Genomic DNA, 26,692 nt, shown 5'->3' with positions numbered 1-26,692 from the left:
GCTGCCACACAGCGCCAGAGACCCGGGTTCAATTCCCACCTCAGGCGACTGACTGTGTGGAGTTTGCACATTCTCCCCATGTCTGTGTGGGTTTCCTCTGGGTACTCTGGTGTCCTCCCACAGTCCAAAAATGTGCAGGTTAGGTGAATTGGCCATGCTAAATTGCCCATAGTATTAGGTGCCGGGATAAATGTAGGGGTATGGGTCTGGGTGGTGGGTCGGTGTGGACTTGTTGGGCCGAAGGGCCTGTTTCCACACTAAGTTTTCATAATGGCAAAACATTAACATTTCTGACAAAATAAATTTAACCAAAAGTAAGACATTTTCGAAATGACTTCAAATGTTCACAAGATGCTAAAATTACTGTAGAATACTAATTAGGAATATTAATTCTTGGGAAATTAAAGTATGTATCTTCATTACACAATAACTCAAAAGTTTTACAAGAATTTACTGAACACAAGGATCCAATTTTTTTAAGTAGCGTGAACAAGTTGCATCAAGTATGACTAGTGGAATAAAGTGGTATTTGTTTCAGTTCACATCTCAAATTCACCAAGCATTCATTATCACTTTTATGCCCTTTACCACCGTTCTGCAGAGGTTGTTGCCTGTGCAGCATATAGAATGCACTGCAATAACTTGTCAAAACTACTTCAGCAGCACATCAAGAACCTGTAACTTTCAACTTCTAGTTGGAGATTAATGGATGGTGCATTGGAACACTATCACCACATCAAGTTGTACTCTATCTTGACTGGACACACACACATTGCTTATCTTTCATGGTTGCTGTTATTTTGGGAATTCCCGCATGTAGAAACTCCTGAGCTACACAAGCTGTAGCACCTTAGTATGTTGGCCCACTATCATTTCAGTTAATCACTCTCCAAATTTCCCTCTTCCATCCTGAAAAAGCATGGAATCAATCAGAAATGTCATCCTACATTTTCTTCAGGAAGTTAGATACATTATCCTACCTCCTTTTTATCACATCAGCTTTGTTTAAAAGAAAATGTTGACATAGTCAAAGAAATCACACTTGGTTTCAGTAAACAAAGGATTTAATTTTTTTGCAAGTTTTACAAGCTAGCAGTTCATTTCATAATTAACAATTTATTTTATAATATCAAACATAGTAAATACCAACTCTATCTTATGTGCATGCTGTATAACTCTTTGCTATGCAGCTATCAAAGGGCATTTTAAAATATACTGTCAGAAAAAGAAAACAGACAGGTGCTTACCGTTTGGAAAAGCCATTAAAGCACCATGGTATTGATTTATCTCCAAGCACTGAATACATGTGACACAGCATTATGTGAATGCAGCTTCAAAGAGAAAAGTACCCAAACTGAACACCATCAGGAAGGAATATCCAGAAGTGAAAATTCATTGGTTTATAAAACTGGTTCATTGATTTATTTTTCATTCAAATATTAAAATTTAGATTGATTGAAAAAAATGAGGATGTAATGGTCAGTGATGTAATGAAACTGCTTCAAAAGCGTAGTTTAAGAAAATATATATGAAGATGGACCATAATTCAAACCAATTCAAGTGTTTGACATCTTGGGTTAAAATTAAGTAAAATTCTAGATATTGGTTAGCATGTTCAAAAATGTTTTGCAACTATTTTAGAACAATATATCACAAATAATTAATCCTTCAGATGCTTCAAATTGTAACTTTAAGTTCAGGAATAAAATCCTATTCAGTTTCTCGCTCTAATACTTAGTGTCTCACCATAAACAACAACATTGGTCTGGTAATAAGCATTTCCAGTGGCAGATAGCTGTAGTTGCAGCCAATTCGCTGCAGATGTTGGAGGCACACTGATGGATTTTAAACAAAAAGTTGCAGATTGAAAATGAATTTTAATAAAATGGAAATAGAATGGAAAATGGTCAAGAAAAAGCAAAAAAGAGAAAAACAGAAGAGTCAAATGGAGTGTGAATGTTTCCATTGTTCTCAACTGGAGGAATGTCTTTTTTCACAGCTTGTGGCAAGTGGCAAGTGGCTGCCACTAAAAGATACTCTGGATTTAAATCTAAAATGCTTATATTTTCTCTCCAGTTAGTTAATTAAATTACTATATTGGTGAAATCAGGTAAATCAACACTTTCCTCATGGATATCGATACTGCAGTTTTCTTGTTCTAACCTCACCATACATTTTATGCGAATTATCCCAAAATTCCAATCAACAAAAATAGAGGAACTGCAGCCTGTGACAATCAGATAAATTATAATTGACAAATTAAGAGCATTTCAATTATTTCAGGCACGTCTGTGCCACAACTTCACTCCACTTTCATTACTGCTTCAACCATGGCATTCTTCACTTGAAATGAGTACTTCCAAGAGACAGATAATGCAGCGCAAAGCCTCTGAATTCAAGGTCCAGTCTTGTAAGAGATTTCTTTGTTGCTGAATTCCCATCTTTGAATCACAAGCAGCAGTTATTGTAATTCTTCATCCACTCATCTGGTAACCTTCTTAAGGTAAGCCTTATATCTCGACAGATATGGACAAGGAAGAAAGAAATGTCAAGCTTCTTTTGAACTGTGTTCTGAAGGTTTATTTAACTCAACTTTAACTCCCTTTTCACCTGCAGCCACAACAAAGTAAAATTTAAAAACAATTAATATTTGTACCAGAGCAGAATGTTCCAAAAAGCATAAATAGTATATATGATTTAAATTTGTTCTCCTTGTTTGTAACTACTGATGCCCACAAGACCCACTTCCTTATTCAGGCAGAAGCAGATGGCAACCTCTGTCTTGCAGAACTGTTTGGTGATTGGCTGGAAAGAGAAACACGTCTACAAGATCTCTTCTCAACACAGAAGCATATTTTAGCCTACAAATTGTTCCAACAAGTAACCCATTTAAAACCATATCCTTTTCATCAAACGATAAGAGTTTCCAACAACTGACAAGTTTTCTGGTGGTCATTACACTCTTAATGCTATATTTGTTATTGAATTCAAATTTCACCACCTACCAGAATAGTACCAAGGTCTCTGGCTTACAGGTCCAGAGATAATTCCACCAGGCTGTTGCCTCACTTAAAGGGCAGTACCTTGGCTGCAGACAGAAAGGTGAGAGACCAAGAATCCCTGACATCTGATACTTACTGTCGTCAAAGAATCATTGCTTGTGAGTATGGTTAGTAAGTTTGCAGATAACACCAAAATTGGTGGAATAGTAGACAGTGAAGAAGGTTATCTAAGACTACAAAGGGATCTTGATCAATTGGGTCAATGGACTGAGCAGTGGCAGATGGAATTTAATTTAGATAAATGTGAAGTATTGTATTTTGGTAAAACAAACAAGAGCAGGATTTATACAATTAATGGTAGGACCCTGGAGAGTATTGTTGAACCAAGAGACATATGGGTTCAGGTACATAGTTCTTTGAAAAGTGCATCACAGGTCGACAGGGTGATAAAGACAACATTTAACATACTTGCCTTCATTGTTCAGACCAGTGGACATTGGAATTGTGACGTCATGTTGCGGTTGTACAGGATGTTGGTGAGGCCACTTTTGGAATACTGTGAACAGTTGTGGTGCTCTGCTTTGGAAGCATATTACTAAATTTGAGAAGGTGCAGAAAAGATTTACCATGATGTTACCAGGAACTGGAGGGATAAAGTTATAAGGAGAGGCTGGGGCTTAGGAGATTGAGGGGTGACCTTAGAGGTTTATAAAATCATGAGGAGCATAGATAAGGGGAATATCAGAGGTCTTTTCCCTAGGGTGGTGAGTTCAAAACTAGAAGGAATATTTTTAAGCTGAGAGGAGAAAGACTTAAAAGGGATCTGAGGGGCAGCTTTCTCTACACAGAGGATGACTCATATATGGAATGAACCGCCAGTGGAAGTGGTAGATCCAGTAACAACATTTAAGAGGTATTTGGATGGGTACATGAGTAGGAAAGGCTTAGAGAAATACAAGACTGAACACAGGAAAGTGGGACTAGTTTTTAGAATGGACAAATTGGACCGAAGAGTCTGTGTCTATGCTGTATGCCTCAATTACTGATTTCTTTAATTGAACTTCCACAACACTGAATGTTTATTTCATTGAACTTATTTTATGTTCATTGAACACAATGCAAAGAGAAACAAAGCAGATATACAGTTAACAGAAAAATGGACTGTTCCAGATGTACAAATGGAAATGCATTTGACCAATTTGATAACTGACAGCAGAGCCAGTTTTAATAATATCTTGCATTAAGCAAGCTCACGGAAAAGAACAGAAGCTGTTTAGTGAATCTGGCACATTTATTAGTGATGCAGATTTCCAAGACAAATAATTAACAAGAATATTAAAGCTTGATTGCACTGTTGGTAAAAGGGATGTTCACTTAAGAAGTTGAAGCTACCAGAATTTCCACTGAAATACTGAGCACTGTACCGAAATACAATTAAATTGTTAGATTCAATGTAAGAGATAGGTTTCCCTTCTGGTGTCCTGTTATTCTGGCACCTTCCAAATGCTAGAAAGAATATATGAAAGCACTAAATAAGATCAGCAGCTGATGTCACCTGAAGATTCTTGGTTCATTTTCTCGGTACATTGTATATATAACTTTTAAAATAATTTGTTCATGAGATTTGGGCATCATTGGCTTGGCGAGTGTTTATGACCTATTCGCAAATACCTTTAAAATATGGGAAAGTGGAAACACTGCTTGCAAAACTGATTTGAATTCATTCACAATCATAATCTGAAGAAAACAGATGCCAACAATATTGAGTTTAAAAACTCAAATTTTATAATTTGAATTATATAAATGGGTTGATTAGACCATCATTTGCAGGCCAATAAGTTAAAAATGTCCACTTGGACTCTCACAGACAAATAAATGGAGCTAGCAATTTTATTGCTCAAGTAATAGCAACAGAGCAAAGTTAACTTGATACTAATGTGACATCGTAGGATAGAAAACTATTAGTTTAGATGCAGTCACAGGTTAATTAGTATATTAGTGCAATACGAAGCATAGCAACAATGCGAAGTGGAGGAATAAAGGCAAATTTGTTCTGAACTGCCAATAACTAGGATGTTACAAATGTCAACTGTCCTAACCAAAGCTCCTTGCTCCTAAATACCATACAGTTACCCTTACAGGAAACTATCACAATCAGGGAAGATAGGATTAGTTTAATACCCTGTTGACAATGTCAACACACAGATGATAATCAATTGAACAGCAATACCAAAGACCTTGCCAATGATACTGTAGAAATGATCACCTCAAGAGATCGAGGAGGAAGAATATAAGAGATCACTAACCAGCCACAAAAATTGGCTTTATGTATCACTGCTCCAACTTTGTCACATCCTAGTTATTGGCAGTTCAGAACTTTCACTCAGTGCAGCTTGCTAGCCTGAAGTGATTCATTTATCCACGTCTTCTGCTTTAGGGTAGCTAATCAATCCTTCACCCGTGTTAGTTACCCTTACACCTCTCACTTTATGCAGTGATCTTCAAAAGCTGGCACCTTATCAAATATTTATTGAAAATCCAACAATTCCATTTATGCAGGTCCCCCTTTATCTGACTGGTATGTTACTTCCACAAAGAACTTAGTCAACCAATGACTTCTCTTTCATAGAACTGACTATATTATGATTTTCTAAATGTCTTGTTAATATATGTTCAGTAATTGATTCCAGCATTTTACTGATGACAGATAGTAGGCTAACTGGTCTATAGTTTGCTGCTTTCGGTCTTCCTCCTTTTTTGAATACAAGTGTAATATTTGAGATTTTCTAGTCTTCTGGGACTTTTCCAAAATCTAGCAAATTTTGGAAGATTGCAACCAAAGCATCTTTCTCTGTACAGCTTATTTCAAGACCTTTCAATATGCAAATCATTAGGTTAGAGTCGAGAGTATGGTACCAGAAAAGCATAGCAGGTCAGGCAGCATCCCAGGAGCGGGAGAATTGTTATTTCGGGCATAAGCCCTTCATCAGGAATGATAATGAAGGGTTTATGCCCGAAATAATCATTCCTGATGAAGGGCTTATGCCCGAAATAACAATTCTCCCGCTCCTGGGATGCTGCCTGACCTGCTGTGCTTTTCCAGCAACATACTCTCAACTCTGATCTCCAGCATCTGCAGTCCTCACTTTCTCCTAAACCATTAGATTAGTCAAGATGACTAACAAACCTATTTCATGGTTTCAAATAATCTTTTACTTTTATAAAGCAATGAAGGAACAATAAAAAAAAGCTTGCTTAAAAAGAGAAGATGGAAACTGAAATGTTGGATGTAGGTCAGTCAGTTTACCATCTTTCAAAAGACAAGGCAGCTTAAACATCATTATTTCTGCTGTTCTTAAAAAAGTGAGGTGGCAGGGTAAAGAAACAGATGTCAATCACAAAGTGAATTAATTGAACAGCAAATTTCTTTAAAAAAAACTAAAGAATGCATAAGGTATCAGTGCAGCAAAAGACATAAGGGGCAAAGCATAGTCGATAATACTCTCATCTGAGCTAGAAGGGCCTTGGTTCAAGTTTCATTCCAGCGATTGAGCACAACAAAAAAAAATGAAGGCTAACATTCCGGTGCAACAATATAGAACTGTTAAACTATGAAAGGTGCATTTTTCTGATGGGACATTAAATCAAGGCTCAGCTGTCTCAAGAGATAATGATAATCTAAGGAACAGGTATTCTAGTTAAATATTTATCTCTCAAACAAAATTACAAAAAAACAGGTCATCAAATTGATAAAACACTGCTGTATGTTGGAGATTGCTGTGCACATATTGACCATGTTTTCCATATAATACTATATTACAATGATTAAACTTCAGAAAATACTTTATTGGCTACAAGTGTTTCAAGGGATATCCTGTGGCTGTGAACAGAATTCTATCAATGAAAATTTTTCTTCATAGAAACAGAAGATGCAAATGGTGGATTTAAAGACGTAGGTGAAGATCACACAAAATAAAAAGTGTGAAAACATTGAGAAAAATAATGAGAGGAAAGTAAAGTCGCAGGTAGATAGAATAGTGAAGGAGGCATTTGGTATGCTTTCTTTTATTGGTCAGAGCATGGAGTATAGGAGTTGGGAGGTCATGTTGTGGTTGTACAGTACATTGGTTAGGCCACTTTTGGAATATGGGTTCAGAAAAGATTTCAAGGATGTTGCCAGGGTTGGAGGATTTGAGCTTTAAGGAGACACTGAATAGGCTGGGGCTATTTTCCCAGAAGCATTGGAGGCTGAGGGGTGACCTTATAGAGATTTATAAAATCATGAGGGGCATGGATAAGATAAACAGACAAGGTCTTTTCCCTGGGGTGGGGGAGTCCAGAACTAGAGGGCATAGGTTCAGAGTGAGAGGATAAAGATATAAAAAAGACCTAAGGGGCAACTTTTTCACGCAGAGGGTGGTGCATGTATGAAATGAGCTGCCAGAGGAAGTGGAGGAGGCTGGTATAATTACAGCATTTAAAAGGCATCTGGATGGGTATATGAATAGGACAGGGTTTAGAGGGATATGGGCCAAGTACTGGCAAGTGGGACTAGATTAGATTAGGATATCTGGTCAACATGGACGAGTTGGACCAAAGGATCTGTTTCAGTGCTGTACATCTGAGTCTGTAAGTTGAGGATTCAGTAGAACTGAAAAGGAAAACACAATTTATCCAAGATAATGTTAATAATCTAGAGAAAGGAATAAGGGATAGAATCACACTACAGATATCGACCTTAAACCCGAGGTCTGAGCTTGATCCCCTGCATGCCCACTTTTGCACGCCATTAAGACAATCTTTCTCTGTGATTGTTGTATTGATTGGACATAGGGCTTCGAGGAGAGCCAATGTCTATCATCCTTCAGTGCATCAAAACAACCACGACCATAGCTCACTGTTCCCTGTCAGAATCTTTTCTTAAATAAATCCATATAGACAACATGTGCTGCCCTCTCCTCAACCTTCTTTGATGCTTCAAAAAAAATTCAATTGATTTAGTCAAGTATGATCTGCCTTATATTAATTCATGCTAGATCTACTTAATTAACTCAAACTGTGCAAAATATTTGATTATTTTGTTGCCCCAATTAAGAATTCATAAATCTTTTCTATAACTCATATTAAACCAGTTATCCCTTATTTGCAAGGACTATCCTTATGCCCTTTCTTGACAAATGTGTCACACATTTGTCACACTCTAATCCTCAAGCACCTACTCCATACCGAGGAAAGGTTGAAAAATTTAAACATGACCTGTTGCTATCTCTTAGCTACGCACTCACTTAGATACCCAGAAATCAAGCCATCCAGACTCGGTGACATATCTACCCTAAGCCTCATCAGCGTTTCCAGTAACTCCTCCTTGCTTTCATTTTCCAAGTGTTTGCTTCTTCTAATGTTTTGTCACATTTCTCTTTCTTAATTGAATACTCCCTCAGTTCCTACTTAATATTCTAGCTTGGCTCTGCACCCCTCATCAATTATTATCCATTTAGGGAGATAGTGATATTACTGGGGACCCAGGTCTAAATCCTGCCATGGCAGTTGGTGGAATTTGAATCCAATAAAATATTTGAAATTAGGAGTCTAATGATGACCAAGTAACTGTTATCGATTATCATGACATTAGCGAACCAATGTCCTTTAGGGAAGGAAACTGCCATTCTTACCTGGTCTGACTCCAGTGCTACAGCAATGTGGTTTTCACTTGTCTGCACTCTGACCAGTAAAGAATGGGTAATAAATGCTGCCCTAACCATTGATGCCCACATCCAATGAATGAATTGAAAAAATATATTTTTGTTCATAGTAATAGGATCCACTGCATCTATGACTATTACTTACATTTGCTTTATCACTATCTTAAAATGGAGACCTCTTCGTCTTAAACTATGCCCACACAAGAGAAAATTTCTTCCAGGTACTCACCCTATCCAATCCCCTCAAGATCCTATTTGTGTCAGTAAGATCACCTTACAGTCTTCCAAGTTCCAACAAACATAGGTCTTATGTCTTCATTAAATAAGCTCCTTATTTGAGGAACCATTATTTAATGTTCACATCAACCAAGCAGCCTTGGTTATGGCTCACTTATCTTTACCATTGTTGGAAGGTACTGAGCCTGTAACTGAACAATCCCTTACTTGAAGGCAACCTATTTCCATGTTACAAGTTTTCTTGTCAGTCTCATTCTTGAAACTTCAGAACTCAACCTCATGCCATCTATCTTTTCTTTTGCAATCTATATGCTTTCAATATCCTAGCTTAGCATCACAATTATTACTTCTTTATCGGTTTTGTACTTAAAAAAACTCACTACATATCAGACAATGGAAGGACTATGACAACAGTGAATCTTCATATCTGTTGTCACAATTTAGCAAACCAAACAAGTAGCTATTTGAGAGAGCAGTGCTAGTATTATATTCAGTGGGCATTAATTACAGTTTACAAATGGCTAGCAAAATATTTAAAAATTCAGTATTGAAAGTGTAACCTTAATAACATTGAGAAATGAGACCTCTTTACCTGTTGAATATTTGTCTTTAGCTCGTGTTCGCTCATCTGCATCAAAGTACCAGACTGTTATAGCGTACCTAAAGTTGAATATAAAAATAGTTAATTCATCTTTATATATTCCCAGTAGGCACTGTTCAAAGTAAAATGAAACTCTTGACATGCATCGCTCATCATGTACAGCACCAGTTCAACAAGTTGTGTTATGCAGGTTTATGTTTAGAGGAAACATAGCCATTCTTGATTGCTATGAGAAAGATTGGTAAATATGACTAGATGTTTCATGAAGCCATGCTATGAAGTCATTTTCAATCTTTTAACTTGACATGTAATTTCTTATAATTGGCCATAATATTTGGTGTCATGAGCTTTTACAATGTAGCATTGTTTTCAATTTAAAAAAAATCTGGCTTCACAGTAAATTTATTTGAATACTAAAGTTTATATTTAAAGCATGCATTTCTCGTTTGCCAATTTACTTTTGGATTTTTGGTCATGTTTCTCTGTCAAAGTTTACCAAGGCTCACCTTTAATTTGGAGTCTTATTAGAAACATACATGGTTCAGATAGTGCATATTTGCTATTTGGTATGCAATACAAAGGCTGATCTACACTCTTCTACATTACCGTTGTGCTAATTGGCCAGTTAGCTCAGGATGGAGTGTGCGTGACACAGGTGATGCCAATAGCATGGGTTCAATTTCCCATCAGCTGAGGTTACCATGAAGGACTCTTTCTCTCAACTTCTCCCCTTGCCTGGGTGTGGTGACCCTCCGGTTAACCATCACTAGTCATCTCTCCCTCATGAGAAAGCAATCCTATGCAACTTTACCTTTTAGTGATTATGGCTATAAAGTAGCTTGAGACAGTCAAATCATGAAGAGGACTTAGTAAATCTTTTTCTCTTTTAACATAAATATTAACTACTGAAAGACAATTACTAAGATCTGCCAGCCGTTTCGCTGAAGTACAATAGAACCCAAATAAGACAACATTTTAAAAAAAATTTATTCTTTCCTGGGATATGGGAGATGCTAGCTAGACTTGCACTTGTTGGCCATTCCTAATTGCTTAGAGGACATGGTGGTGAGCTGCTTCTCGAATCATTACAACCCACATAGTCCAGATCAGGAATTCCAGGATTTTAATTTATATTGCTTGTCCTTGATGACAGCATATACCAACATTAAAGATATATGCACAAATTAAGTTTCACTGGTCCAAGTTACAACTTTTTTTAAAATTAAGGAATTGGGTTCTCCTAAAGCACTTTTTAAAAAAAAAGAACAAAAACACTTAATTGTGGTTTCATTGAAGGGAGGGGTGCTTAATACAGGGAACAGAGGAATCTTTAACACTAAAAATAAAAAGCCATCTTGAAGGATATTCTGATTGGAGATTGAGCTCAGACAAAGATAAATATTGTTAAGTAATGTTAAGTGAAAAATATTCTTGTGTAGCCCAGAGTCTCAAACTTTACAATCTAGACTGTATACTGGCTAAGTATTCAGTGGACAGTGAAAATACAAAAGTCACTTTTGCAGACAAAACATTTGTTCAAATCTGCACTATACAGTCATTTTGGAGAGAAAGTCCAATCTCCACAATGAAAATATCCTCTATCATGTTGTGTGATACTACCACTATCCTAAATGGGATAGATTTTGTACAGATTTAACATTTCAAGACTGGAAACCCACAAAGCACTATGGGCCATCACCATCCTCAAGATTCTACTCAACCATAATCTGTACGTAATGGCCAAGTTTATTATCCACTCTAACATTATCAATGTGTTGGAGGACCAATACTTGTTAAGGAATAATGCAGGATGACATGAGATAGAAAAACTGCAAACACCTAAAACATTTAGTGAAAACAGTGAAATTACAACACAGGACTACTTGCATGCCAAATATCAGAGGGAAAATGTGACGGGCAATTCCAAGTGATCCCACATCCAAAGGATTACATTTAAACATTCAGTCACTAATATGGTACGTAATGAAACAGCTAACTGGAGGAGTCAGCCCTGCAAATACTAGAATGAGGGAGCCCAATACCTCAGTGAGGCTAAAGAATTTGCACCCACCTTCAGTGAGAAGATGGATCCTCTGGAGGGCTGATGTGCTACAGATAGACTAACCAACCTTAAAGGTATTTAAATGGTCATTGGATAAACATATGGATGAAAATGGAATAGTGTAAATTAGATGGGTTTCAGGTTGTTGCACCAACCTGTGGAACCGAGGGCTGAAGGGACTGTACTGTGCTGTAAAGTTCTATGTTCTATATCAGTCTTCAGGGAGGAGAAAGCGAGAACTGCAGATGCTGGAGATCAGAGTCCAGAGGGTGATGCTGGAAAAGCACAGCAGGTCAGGCAGCATCCAAGGAGCAGAAGAATCGACATTTCAGGCATAAGTCCTTCATCAGGAATGCACAAAACATCAATTCTCCTGATTCTCGGATGCTGCCTGACCTGCTGTGCGTCTCCAGCACCACACTCTTGACTATATCAGTCTTCAGCCAATTTTATTAAATTCACTCTACTAACATCTCGAACAGCTGAAAGCATAAACATTGCAAAGGATACAAGAATGTGGCAAAGACTCTGACAACATTCAAACAACAGAATGAAAGAAATGTGCTCCAGAAGTAGCCATGCCCCCAGTCAAGCTGTTTCAGGACAGCTACAACACTAGAATATACCCAGCAAATTTGAAAATTACCACCCTACCAGTTTACTCTCAAATGATCAGCAAAGGGATGGAAAGAGTTGACAATGCTTCAAGCAGCACCTGTTTAGTAATAACTACTCATCAACAATTATTTGGGATTCCACCAGGGTCACTCAGCTCCTGTCCTCATTATAGCGCTTGGTCCAAAAAGAACTGACCTCTAGAGGGCAGGCGAGAGAGAAAGTGATTGTCTTTGACATTAAGGCAGCATTTGACAGTGTGTAATATCAGAAGACATAGCAAAACAAGAGTTAATGCAAATCAGGGAAAAATCTCTATTAGTTGTTGGAAAGAAAGATTGTTTTGGTTGTTGGAGTTCAGTTTCAGGACATCTTTGCAAGAGTTCCTCAGGGAACCAAGACCTAACCATCTTCAGCTGCTTCAAAACTCTTCCCTCCATTATAAGATTAAATGGGAAACTTCTCTTATTACTGCGCAATACTCAGCACCATTTGCAATTCCTCAGATTCTGAAGAAATCCATGGCCATATGCTGCAAGACCTGGACAACATCTCCGCTTGGACTGAATGTCAAATAACATGCACACCATACAAGTGCCAGAACATGACTATTTCCAGTAAGAGAAAATCTAACTACCACCCATTATTATTCAATGACATTCCCACTTTTGACACCCCACTTTCAACTTCTTTTGTTGCTTAAATGATGGTATTATCACAGTCGAGATTCAGGAAACCAAGATCTAGAAGTGGTTTGCGAAACAATGAGAAATTATAAAAGGCAAGAATCACTTGAGAGTGGTGTACAATACCCTACAAAGTTGGTACTTTTAGGGGCAAATGTAAAGGAAAAAACAACAGCATGTCAGAAAGGTACAGTGATAATCATGGGGAATTGTAACCCACATACAGACTGGAAAATAAAATGGGCAAACATAGCCAAGGTGAGGAATTCATAGAATGTTTTTCTGTAATTCTAAAACTAGTTCCTTCTCAAGCTGAGCAAACAACAGATTATATCAGACCTGGTATTATGCAACGATGAAGATGAATTAATGACCTCACATTGAAAATGGCCCTGCGTGGCAACGGCCATAATATAATTCAGTTTCAGGGAGAGAGAAGTAGATCCATGTGGAGACAGTAATAGTTAGAGGGGAGTACCACTATCTGCAAGTTCCACCTCAAGCTACATAACCTGACTTGCAATTATATCACCATCACTTCACAGTTGCTGGGTCAAAATCCTCAAACTCTCTTCCTAACAGCACTGAAGATGTCTTGCATGTCAAGGATTGTGGCAATTCTAGATTGCAACTCACCACCACCTTCTTCAGGATGAGCAATGAAGCTGACTCAGCTTACATCCCACAGACAAATTTTTAATAACATAAATTTAGAAAATTAAAACAATGAAAATAAAGTCCATCAGGACCTGAAGACTTGGCAGCCTGCACCTTCTAAATTTGTCCAGTACCATTTTCCTGGTGATGATCATTTTCTCTTCCATTCATTTGTCATACTGTTGCTTATTGGGATGCTAAATGAATTGAATTGAAAAGGTATTTTACATTGGTCTTAACTGTAGAGGTTACATATAATAAACACTGCTACTCCAATAATCTGGCTAATAGTAAACCTTACTATAACTGTTACAATCAGTAATAAATGACAATAACTTTGATGATATACAAATAAACTATTCATCCAATCACTTATCTGTTTTTCTGTAATACCATACCTTGATTTCTCTCAAAACATGGCTTTTCCATTTTGAGGGACAGCTCTTCTCAATAGTGCTGACTGTTACAGGGTACTTTGTTCACCAGCTCTTTACAAACTCATGCTGGCTCTCTCAATCAGCTGAAATCTGTGTGTTCAACCATTTCACTCTTATTTACTCTGAAGAATTTCCTAAGAACTAATTCGTCTTCCCTCTCTTGCCTGTCCTAATAGGAGAGTGGCGTGCAAGTTTCTAATATGAAAGAAGGTACCCAAGATCAATGTGACCTCTGGGATGGAAATGTTGGGTTCAAGCCCCATCTGCCAATACAATGTGCCATAATTTTAATAATTTGTTAAATAATATTAAGTCCAATCTAAAAGGAATGGCTCCCAAATTGAGAGAACTTTCCAACTCATTCCACTGTGGAAGGCATCTGCAAAATGATCAACTACTTCCTTTGAAAGCCTAAAATGGAAAACATTTAATGTTTGAAATCTGCCACTCCTTAGGATCATTATTTTCTTCATTGATACGGTTTTGCTTATACAGAAAATTCTGGCAAGTTCCATTCCTAATTCAGTATTAGTTTTCTCAGGATGTTCGACATGCTATCCTTTTTAAATCACAGGAAATGTTGATGCAAATGATAATTCAAAAGTCTCCTAGCTCATTATATTCATTGACTGAATCAACGTTACCAGCTTTCAAGTGTCTCTATTGTTCAGGATAATCCTATTTCACCCAATACAATTCTAAACATTTTTCATATTTATTTTCTTGCCCCTTGCAAGATTCTTTTCACACTTCCTCATTGCAGCTGCAGTTATCCACTTCATCGTGCTTCATTGTTCTCTGTATTCCAAACATCCATAAATTTATTTTTTTTTAAATGTTCCTTCTTTCAGCTAAAACAGGGTTCAAACTCTGCAACCTTTCAGCTCACTATGAAGTTAATTAAGTTGGAGACTTATTTACAATTACAGACTTTTTGTTAGACAACTCCAGACAATTGGAAATTGGCAATAAGTTTAAACCTCCCAAGCAATTATTGCATAGTCTGTGTTAGGACAAAGAAATCCTGAGGCACATCTTTCAAGGTATGTCCAGATTCCTACTATCTAGAAGATCTGGACCACTGTTCCAAAAAGCTTGCAAGAACTCACTAAGAAATTGACTATTTTTCTGACATTTGCTGGTCTACATATTACAATAGATTTCACAACCAGAACTATGCCTCTGGTACTTACGTTTATCTAATCTTAACATTCGTACATTCTACCATTTTGCAACTGCTACCAGGGACCAGTACACAATTTCCACTTCAATCTTAAACTTGCCTTTCTTTTCATTAATTCTACCCATTCAGTCTCCATTATTGGCTTGATTATTAAACCTTTCATCATCATTGAAAAGATTTAATCTTTAACTAAGGTCAGTATGTTAAATTTCAAATTCGCAAGAGTGGAAGGCAACAACAGCAAGTGACAAATGTTCAAAGTAGGGGTCAGCATCTTCGGATTTCTTGACAGAATGTCAGTTGTGTCCCGTCCAACAAAAGGGATGCATGGTTATAACTTGGGGATGATATGGGTCAAGGGGATCAACTATCAGCTGGAGAACATTTAGAGATAGTGACCATTGTATAAGGTTCAGGATGATGGTGGAGAATGACATGCAACAGGGCAGGATTTGTGGAACAAGAAGTTGGAGGGGAAAACAGAAACTGAACAATGGGCTACCTTCAAAGAGCAAATTGTTTAGGTATAGTTAAAATTGATAAGGCACCAGGACAGGATGAGATGCATCCAGGGTTTTTGAAGGAAATGAAAGTAGAGATTTCAGGGGCACTGGCCATAATCAGTCTTCCCTGGACTTGAGGGAAGCTGCTAGAAGGTTAGAGTTAAAAATCACACAACACCAGGTTATAGTCCAACAGGTTTAATTGGAAGCACACTAGCTTTCGGAGCGTCGTTCCTTCATCAGGTGATATCACCTGATGAAGGAGCGACGCTCCGAAAGCTAGTGTGCTTCCAATTAAACCTGTTGGACTATAACCTGGTGTTGTGTGATTTTTAACTTTGTATACCTCAGTCCAACACCGGCATCTCCAAATCAGAAGGTGAGAGAATTACAAACATTACGATATTACTCAAGAAAGGTTGTTAAGGATTACCTCAACAATTACAGACCAGTCAATTTAACTTAATGGTGGGGAAGCTTCGAAAAACAATTATTCTTGATAGAATTAGTAGTCACTTGGGAAAAGAGGAGTTGACTCGGAAGAGTCAGCATGGATTTCTAAAGGGGAAATTATGTTCCCTAAGCTGCTGGAGTTTTAAAGCAGTAAGAGAACCTCACTGAGAATAAACTGTGCCATAAGTAGATTTCCAGATACTGATACAGTGCCACACAATAGATTTGCAGAAGCTTGTATGTCAAGCATACAGTGTCGTCAACTTTATTAATAAAGACAGAGTAAAAGTGCAAGGAGATGATGCTGAGCTTGCACAAGACACTTGTTATAACTGTACTGAGTACAGTTGTGGGTGCAACATTATAGGAAAGATCTGAATGCATTAAACAGAATGCAAAGGAATTTACAAGAATGGTTTCAGGAATGTGAAACTTCAGTTGTAAAGTAGACTGAAGTAGTTGAAACTGTCCTCTTAGAGAGTAGCCGGAGAGGAGATCAGATAGAGGTTTTCAAATCATGAATGATTGGATAGAAAAGCTGTTCGCACTCAAAAATTAAAGGAACGAAAACAAAAGACCTCCTTCTATACCATACAAATTCTGTGATTTTGCGCTCCAGCTACTTTTACCACAAACTGGAAAGTATTCACAGGCACTTGATAAACACTATGCAGCAAATGGCTCTCAGTAGTATACCTTGTCTAACCACAATGATTTTGAGCATATAGCTGATTTTTCTCCATATTTTGGTCCAGCCGAATATGAAAATTTCTGATACCAAGTCAATTTTAACTATATCGAGACCTCCTTAGGAGGACTGAGCACATTAACATCTTTAATGTGCATTATCCATATAATTTTTCTTCTGAGGACAACAATATGCTGAGGTAAATGGAGAATGATGACTATGAAGGTGATCATATAATTTTAGCTCCTTTGCCAATTAAAGGACTTCATAGGATTACCTTGTGGCATAAGCAGGTTGAACTTCATGAGGATTGCGTCGATCGGACCAGAAAAATAGCAGCCTGTCAAACTTTGGTTCAATATCAGCAAACTGTAATTTTCCTTCTGGAAAAATTCGAAGAAGACCTCCATTTACCTAGCAAAGAAAAAGGAAATCTTTAGGGAAGACATTTTCTTAAGTTAACACCAATTCATACTAATGCAGTGCATTTAATCTATTAAGAATTGATTACTTTTCAATTTTAAAGGTTTGTAAAACTCAAAACTTTTCAGAATCAGTCAATTACAAATCATCCTCTTTCATTGTTACTTGAATATCATAATTATATATTTCCAGTCTAAACTTGTCCATTCACAATGAGCCTATAAGAAAAAGTCAAGTGTTGTGAGGTCTAAATTCTCTTAAGATTTTGCCACTACTCAGTACTCTAACAAAGAAAAACAGAATTTTTTTTAAATTTTGCATTTCAAATAGCTATGGAGAATGCTCTGTTTATCGGATACAGATTAAGAAAGAAGTGGAAACCCTTTATTAGGAATCATTCAAGGCAAGTTACTTTTATGGAGACGAAATGCTACTAATGTAATATCTATCATATGAAAACATAACTGTTGATTGTCAGTTCTTGAGTTAAACAGAAACAAAAAAGAAAGTGCTGGGAATGTCAGTGCCTGTGCAGAAAAATCAGAGTTAATGTTTCAAGCTGAATGACCCTTTCTCAGAACTGGGGACACAACCAAATGACTTGTTTCCTTTTAATCACCAAATTACCTATGGCACCTCCATTTTTTAAATGCGTTTCTAGGATTTGAGCCTGGGCCTCCTGGTCCAGGGGTATGGACTTTACCACTTCACCACAAGGCGACCCTCTGGTTCTGTGTTTTTCTTTGCTTTTTTAAAACATTTTTTCAAATGTAGGGTCAAATAATATCCTTTTTTTTTAAATCCCAAATCACTTGCGGTTATATAAAAATATATTTTTAAAAATATATCGGGAGACAAAAATAGACACCATTACGAACAGCGTTGATCATATATATTTTTCCCCAACACCAGGAAAACACCCACATGGCTAACTGCATACTGACAAGCAAGCCTCTTAAGGGGGATGTTCACATAAAAAAAATTGAGGCAGGTAGGGCGAAAGGGAGGGGGACTAAATCAAAATGGAGTTGTAGGGAGAAAGTAAAACACTCTATCCCACACACCCTACTTCCCCGTGGCCACCTCCCTCTAAAGGCATTGAGAATATTGGTAGACACTGTTCACTCCCTCTCCAATGAAACCCAGACTCAAACATAACTGTGGAAGAGAGGTGATAGTTGGCAGAGCTCATCCCCTCCATGGTCCACTACCTTGACCCTCCTCCACCTTTTATAGCCAGCCTGGCCAAGCCCTGAAACAGACCCACAAGGAGGTCTTTCAACCTGTCCACACCTCTCTGCACTGGGTGCCCAAAGGCCAGGAGAATGGGATTGAAGAAAAGCCAAAAACATGACAATATATACATGGTCCGACTCCACAGCGCCACAAAATAAACAGTTGGGTTGGGAGTTTATGAACCGCCACAATCTATGATTGTGAGGGATTGCTGCATGCAACACCTTCCATCATTGGTCCCCAACAGGAAAATGGAGGACCCCTGTGTTGACAGCCCTCTACTGGGGATCCACACATCCGGATGTTAGAGATGAGGTGGATGGTGTGCAACAGTAGCCTATACAAAAACTGCCTCTTTGCAAAGGTGAAAAGACATACAACACATATTCAGGAGGCAGCTCAGGCTCCTGAGAGGGGTTCAGGACCTTTGGGTAAATGCGAAATTCCATCCAAGCACACATAGATGGGATTCCACCACACACTTGAGCATCCTCCAACTGATGTATAACGTTGGATCCAAGCACCATTCCAGTTCCTTATTTATTTATTTCTAACACAGTAAAATGACTATTGTGCAAAAGCTTTATTCTGTATGTTCCACCACCAGAAAAACACCCATGTGGGTAGTGGAACATTCAGTTCCCTTTTTATTATCTACCCATCAATTAAGCAATTAACCCCAATCTCTTACTTAACTATTTGCTACATTTTAACAGATTAGTCAATTTTCTTTAAAATAAAAGGTTTTGAAGATTCAATCTTTGAATAAAACTGATTTAAACATAACAAAAGTGATTTTTCATATTTTAAGTCTTGCCTCGCAAAGTTATTTACATTTTTCATATGCCATATCATTCAGCTTTCCAAATTCCCTTTAGTTAGTGATTCCAGACATTATGTATTTTTTGTTCAAAGTCACAAATTTTTTTCAGCTGTTTAATAACATTTCTTTGAAGATTATCTGTAATTCTTGTGTCAAGCTAGTTTTTTTGCAAAATACAATGACATCGGATTTCCCCATTTTGGATCCAAACTGGACTGCTCAGGAGGAAACGGCATTACTTGAGACAGTGATGGATGTGGTTTTGGAAACTGGTAATACAAGGCATTTTCTTGTTTGCAATTAGAGTGTTAGCTCTTTCATTCCAGCAATCTTTTACAAAAATGTATTATCAGCTGAAAATTTGTCCTCTTGTTATAGTCATCCTTAGATGAAATTCAGGTTGCTTTCCGTTATTAAGCTAAAAGCATTCGGCTGCAATTCCTTTTCTCTGTTCCTATCTCCTTGCCCAAAATCTAGCTCATGTCCTGATGCTGGTCGCTGTTTCAATTTTATTCTTCTTTCATCTCCCCGCCAATCCATCTGCATTACCTTTTCCAAGTTCAGTCCATAGGATCAGTGGTTCCTAATCTTTTCAAGATCAAGGCACACTAACTGAATAACTGAATGGATTTCTTTACAGTGTATGCACAGTGACAAATAGCAGCAGATACTGCCTTCAATAGGAGACACAGGCTCCAGAGCAGATTGGCAGCACGATCAAAAACATTTCATGGTAAGCTTCTCACCTTGTCACACCAGTTGAAAACCACTCCATAAGATCCAATTCCTGCACTCTTAAACGTCTGGTGTCAGGCCAGATTATTATAGTTATCCATCCTTGCCTTCTATGACACTGCAATTTATCACCTCATCTCTACTATTCCTCTCCAAAGACCCTAGTTTGTTACCCTCCAGGTGCACACTGATACCTCCCAGAGCTTAACTGAGCCTTTACATTGGATTTCTCCCATAATAATTAAATAGATCAAGTCACAGACAAAGTCTTTGTGGTGAGGACTGTGATGCATTATCCAATGTCAATCAGTGACATTATCAATCACAATATTTCTGTTGCCCCTTAGTGTTCTGGGTTGGTGTACAACCAAGTTTAGTCTTAGTCCTGCCAATGTTCATGGACTGAATCTTAAAGAAAGTGGGTTTCTGAATTCTCTGCTAAGGTATTTTTGAGATGCTTAAAGGTAAAGTTGCTACAGGACCATTGGGCTGCTCTCTCTGAGAGCCAACTGATGGTAGTTTCACCTGAGGATCACCACACCTCAGGTGTGTGGAAAAGTTGAGAAGGAGAGTCCTTCATGGTAACCTCAGCTGGTTCAAGAATTGAACCCATGCTGTTGGCATCACTCTGCATCGCAAACCAGCCACCCAGCCAACTAAGCCAACCAACTCCTATGAGATGTTTACTGGTAAATTTTCAGATAGGAATTTCAATGGCATCAAAATATTGATTTAGCAGGCCATCATACACTTCAGCTTCTGATGTTTAAAGGTAAAAAAATTTGCTATTAACTATAATACTAAAGCTGAGTCTTTGCCCTAGTTGTGTTTATTGAGGCCTTTAAGAACACAGAATGTAAGTAAGTGAAACTATTTGGTATTTCATTGAAGAATTTACAATATTAAGACATGGCATACCACCTTGCACAGAATGTACAACACAGCAATATTCTGTGCAAAGGGTCCATGCCCAGATGAGTCTCTTGCTACTTTCCTTCCTCTCATCTAAGTGTTTTTTACTAAAGGGTTGTCCCTTTACTCTGAGGTGTGCCCTCAGGTTCTAGTCTCTCCTACTAATGGAAACATCTTCTCGACTTCCACTGTATCCAGATGTCTCAGTATTCTGTAAGTTTCAATGAGAATTCCCCCCCCCCCCATCCTTCTAATATGGACTGAGTACAGACCCAGAGTTTCTCAACCTCTCCTCGTATGACAAATTTATCATCCCCAGGGCCATTCTTTTAAACCCAGTATGAAGGCCAACACATCCTTCTTTTGATACAGGGCCCAAAACTGCTCAATATTCCAGATGTGGTCTGACAACAGCATTATACAGCTCAGTAGCACATCCCTACTTTGTATTCTAGCCCTCTTGAAATGAACGCTAGCATTTCTTTTGCCTTCCTTACTATCAATAGAACCTGGATGTTAACCTTATGAGAATACTACACTAGTTCTAAAGCTTGCACATATTTCCTATAATGAGACAATTGGAACTGAACACAATATTCCCAGTGTGGTCTAGCCGGGGCTTTGTGGAGCTTCAGCATAGCCCCGCAGGTCTTGAGCTCAAGCTCCCTACTAGTGGTGAAGGCCAGCGCACCATCCGCCTTCTTAACAACCCTAACAACATGAGTGGCAACTTTGGGGGATCTGTGGACATAGGCCCTATGATCCCTCTGTTCCTCCACACTGCTAAGAATCCTGCCTTTAAACCCAGTATGAAGGCCAACACATCCTTCTTTTGATACAGGGCCCAAAACTGCTCAATATTCCAGATGTGGTCTGACAACAGCATTATACAGCTCAGTAGCACATCCCTACTTTGTATTCTAGCCCTCTTGAAATGAACGCTAGCATTTCTTTTGCCTTCCTTACTATCAATAGAACCTGGATGTTAACCTTATGAGAATACTACACTAGTTCTAAAGCTTGCACATATTTCCTATAATGAGACAATTGGAACTGAACACAATATTCCCAGTGTGGTCTAGCCGGGGCTTTGTGGAGCTTCAGCATAGCCCCGCAGGTCTTGAGCTCAAGCTCCCTACTAGTGGTGAAGGCCAGCGCACCATCCGCCTTCTTAACAACCCTAACAACATGAGTGGCAACTTTGGGGGATCTGTGGACATAGGCCCTATGATCCCTCTGTTCCTCCACACTGCTAAGAATCCTGCCTTTAACCCTATAATCTGCATTCAAATTCAACCTTCGAGAATGAGTCACTTCATACTTTTCCGGGTTGAGCTCCATCTAACACTTTTCAGCCCAACTCTGTAACCTGCCAATCTCCCGGTGCAACCTACAACAGCCCTCTTCACCTCCACAACCTTCATGTCATTGGCAAGCTTACTGACCCACCCTTCCACTTCCTCATTCAAGTCATTTGTGGAAGTAATGGGGAGTGGAGGTCCCAGGGCAGATCCCTGCGGAACACATCTGGTCGTTGAACACATACTTTCAGTCTGCCACAGTCCTCTGTCTTTTATGGGTCAGCCTGTTCTGGGTCTGATGGCCAGATTTCTCTGTATCCCATCCCTCCTTGGTTTCTGAATGGGCCTACCATGAGGCACCTTGCTGGGGTCCATGTATACCATGTTCACTGCTCTACCATCAATGTATTTTGTCATATTCTCAAGGAATTCACTGGGGCTTGTAGGGCATGACCTACCCCTGACCGGGCCATGCTCACTATCTGTAGCCAAGCTATGCTTCTCAAAATAATCATTCATCTTGTCCCTCTGAATCCTCTTTGGTGATCTGCCCACCATCGGCATGGGGCTGGCTGGTCTTTGGTTCCAAGGGTTGTCCCTGCTTCCTTTCTTGAACAAGGGAATAGCATTTGCCACCCTCCAATCATCACCAAAGGGGCAGCGATCTCTTCCGTCGCTACCTTAGGTATATCCTATCTGGTAGAAAGTGAGGACTGCAGATGCTGGAGATCAGAGTCGAAAGTGTGGTGCTGGAAAAAGCACAGCAGGTCAGGCAGTACCTGAGGAGCAGGAGAATCAACGTTTCGGGCATAAGCCCTTTATCAAGAATGGTCCCACCTGGATGATTATGGACAACAGGAATATATCCTATCCTTCCCAGGGGACATATCGATCCTCATGTTTTTCAAGGTTTCCTACACATCCCCCGCCTCAACATCAATCTATTCGAGCATATAGGCCTGTTTCATGCTGTCCTCACAAAGAACAATATTGCTCTCACTAGTGAATACTGAAGCAGCGTATTGGTTGAGGACCTCCCCTACCTCCACCGGCTCCAGGCACAAGTTCCCTCCACTATCCCTAATTGAGTGAGTAGAGTGGGTTCTTTCTTGATTATATGCTTTATTGAGATATGGCTTTTACCTTTAAGTTTAATCAAGAGATGCAAGCATTAAGTTAACCTGGAGCAGTGTTTTGTAGAGGAATAATACAGTGCTACTTTCTGTGTCCAGTCAGAAGGGCCCTCGCTCCCTCAATCTTCCTTCATAAGAGAGGGGTCTGTAGATTGAAAGAGCAAAAAACTGGCCTTTAGTAGAACTATACGCTCTTCTTGTCGGACGTGGGAGTTCAGGGCAAGGTTGCGCATTATTGAGGACTAGATCTGCAATAAATGCCGCTGGTTGCAAAATCCTATCCGATCGAATGGATCGGTTACAGAGAGAGTTAGAGGCAATGAGGAATTTACAAGAGCAACAGGATGTGATAGATCGCAGTTGTAGGAAGGGAGAAAAGTTGCAGCTACAGTCACATAGATAGGTTAACTCCAGGAAAGGTAAGAGAGGTAGGCAGCTAGTGCAGGAGTCTTCTGTGGCTATCTCCATTTCAAACAAGTATGCTGTTTTGGAAAATGTAGGGGGTGATGGATTCTCAGGGGAATGTGCACGAACAACCAAGTTTCTGGTATCGAGACTGACTCTAATGCAATGAGGGGTACGTTGGGTTCCAAGAGATCAACTGCATTAGGAGACTCTCTAGTCCAAGGCACAGACAGACGTTTCTGTGGCCAGCAGTGAAAAATCAGAATGGTATGCTGCTTCCCTGGTGGCAGGATCAAGGATGTCTTAGAGAGGGTGCAGATTGTTCTCAAGGGGGAAGAGGGACCAGCAGGAGGTCTTTGTACACATCGGAACCAATGATATAGGAAAGGAAAAGGATTTGATTCTGAAGGGAGAATATAGAGAGTTAGGCATGAATTTAAGGAGATCCTAGAGAGTAGTAATATCTGAATTACTCCCAGTGCTACAAGCTAGTGAGGGTAGGAATAGGAGGTAGAGCAGATAAATGCATGGCTAAGGAGCTGGTGTATGGAAGAAGGATTCACATTTTTGAATCATTAGAATCTCTTCTGGGGTAGAAGTGACCTGTACAAGAAAGACAGATTGCACCTGAATTGGAAGGGGACTAATATACTGGCAAGGAGATTTGCTAGAGCTGCTCAGGAGGATTTAAACTAGTAAGTAGGACCCAGGGAGATAGTGAAGAAAGTAATCAATCTGAGACAGGTACAGTTGGAAAAAGAAGTGAGTCAAACAGTCAGGGCAGGCAGGGACAAAGCAGAGAACAAGGTAGGGCTGATAAATTAAACTGCATTATTTCAATGCAAGGGGCCTAACTGGGAAGGCAGATGAACTCCGGGCATGGTTAGGAACATGGGAATGGGATATCATAGCAATTACAGAAACATAGCTCAGGGATGGGCAGGACTGGCAGCTTAATGTTCCAGGAAGGATAGAAAGGGAGGCAAGAGAGGAGGGGGAGTGGCATTTTTGATAAGGGATAGCATTACAGCTGAAGAAGGATATTCCCTGAAATACACCTAGGGACGTTATTTGGGTGGAACTGAGAAATAAAAAAGGGATGATCACCTTATTGGGTTTGTATTATAGACCCCAAATAGTCAGAGGGAAATTGAGATACAAATTTGTCAGGAGATCTCAGTTATCTGTAAGAATAATAGAGGGGTTACGGTAGGGGATTTTAACTTTCCAAACATAGATTAGGATTGCCATCGTGTTTAGGGTTTAAATGGAGAGGAATTTGTTAAGTATACACAAGAAAATTTTCTGATTTAGTATGGGAATATACCTACTAGAGAAGGTGCAAAACCTGACCTACTCTTGGGAGTAGGCAATGTTTTGACACAGAGGGTGGTGCATGTGGGAAATGAGCTGCCAGAAGAAGTGGTGGAGGCTAGTACAATTGCATCTGGACGAGTATATGAATAGGAATGGTTTGGAGGGATCAGGGCCAGGTGCTGGCAGGTGGGGACTAGATTGGGTTGGGATATCTGGTCAGAATGGAGGAGTTGGACTGAAGGATCTGTTTCCGTGCTTTACATCTCTAAGACTCTATAATAATTTAAGTCAATCCACTTCATTTTAGAAACTTTCTTTTTAAAACAAAACACACATTTATGCAACCTATTCTCAGTCTCACCCTTTGTCAAATGTACAGTGTCCCAAAGAGAATGGTTATAAACATAACATTCTACATGCAACTTTTCTCAGATTGCTCTTTGTATTTAGAATATTGCATAACTATAACCGATATACCTTCTACTAGTTTCAGCAGCTGATGTACTTTCAACTACTTTTTTATTTTCTTGGCTTCCCAGTCACCAGACAACACTATAATCATTTCCATCAAAGATATATTTGAACAGCATATGAAAGCATGTGAAGCATTATTGAAAAGGACAAGCTTCATATTTTCTAAAAGATATGGCTAGGAACTTGTGTATATTTTTCAGAATTTAATTCCTTTGATGTTTTGTTTCCTCTCAAAATTTTGTCCAGTAGCATGTTTCAATGCAGTACTCAATTCAAATACATCATAGCTGACTTTGCAACTTGTTGTTAACCATCCAAACAAATTTCTGAACAGATCTGTTTCTTCCCTCAATGCAAAGTCATGTTTCAATGAGGAGTAGTCCAACATAAGGTCATGATTAATACATTCCAAGTAAGACTGCGGTTAAACTCAACTTCCAACTTTAAATTCCCTTTTTATGCAGTACATATTGATAAACGTCCATAGGACCTCCCAACAGAAAATAATCCACATGCACCACAAAGATGCCTATCAGCTTCTCTGTAATTGTAGTAGAACATTAATGGATCTGCTTTAAGCTGAATGCCACCTACTTTCAGTAAGATGGATCTAACTGAGAAATACCATAATCTCATTGCATCATTCAATCCATAAACACAGTTGTTTAATTTTCAAAGCTCCTTTCTACATAGCCTGTTTCTTTAGGTGATTTCAAAAATATTTCCTTGGTGAATTTTTTCATCCTGCAAAAAAAAAATACAGCTTTTATAGTTATTGACTTACATTCCTTACTAAATGAACTAAAGTGATCTTGAAGATAATTTTTGCTGCTGCAGGAAAATCAAGCCTACCTAACATATTGATCAACAAATTTCTTATCAAAACCTCAGGCCACTATTCTGGCTTTCACCTCTCATGCGCCAACAGGAGCACTTTTTCTGTGTATATCCATCTGCATGTGCTGGCTGCCCCTTTCAAGTACCTCTCTTTTCTACATTCAGAAGTACTATTTCACACAGCTAATTCGCATTTCCCCCCCACCAAATCACCCATGTTACTTTTCATATATTTTCTAATTGGCTTGTTCAGAGATGTTATTACACACC

The 26,692-nt window shown here is 38.8% G+C and overlaps 1 protein-coding gene across 3 annotated transcripts in view; it reads right to left on the bottom strand.

Annotated features, from left to right (window-relative positions):
• Positions 1–1,046: 1,046 nt before the first annotated feature.
• The window catches only part of egln1a (egl-9 family hypoxia-inducible factor 1a), a 101,878-nt gene continuing 76,232 nt past the window's right edge, over positions 1,047–26,692 (bottom strand). For 2 of the 3 annotated variants that reach the window (XM_043680103.2, XM_043680102.2), the window contains 3 exons: positions 17,104–17,240; positions 9,534–9,601; positions 1,047–2,610 (listed from right to left, as the gene is read on the bottom strand). In XM_043680103.2, coding sequence (XP_043536038.1) covers positions 2,549–2,610; positions 9,534–9,601; positions 17,104–17,240 — 267 coding nt within the window. In that variant the 3' untranslated portion in view covers positions 1,047–2,548. Of the gene's footprint in view, positions 2,611–6,087; positions 7,654–9,533; positions 9,602–17,103; positions 17,241–26,692 lie in introns of those variants that run through there. The other variant, XM_087978593.1, reaches the window with a different exon arrangement.

The sequence above is a fragment of the Chiloscyllium plagiosum genome, unplaced genomic scaffold, assembly GCF_037043375.1.
Source record: "Chiloscyllium plagiosum isolate Xiang-an unplaced genomic scaffold, Cpla_swu_hap1 HiC_scaffold_3, whole genome shotgun sequence".
NCBI classification, from domain to species: Eukaryota; Metazoa; Chordata; class Chondrichthyes; order Orectolobiformes; family Hemiscylliidae; genus Chiloscyllium; species Chiloscyllium plagiosum.
This window is presented reverse-complemented; position numbering and strand designations above follow the sequence as displayed.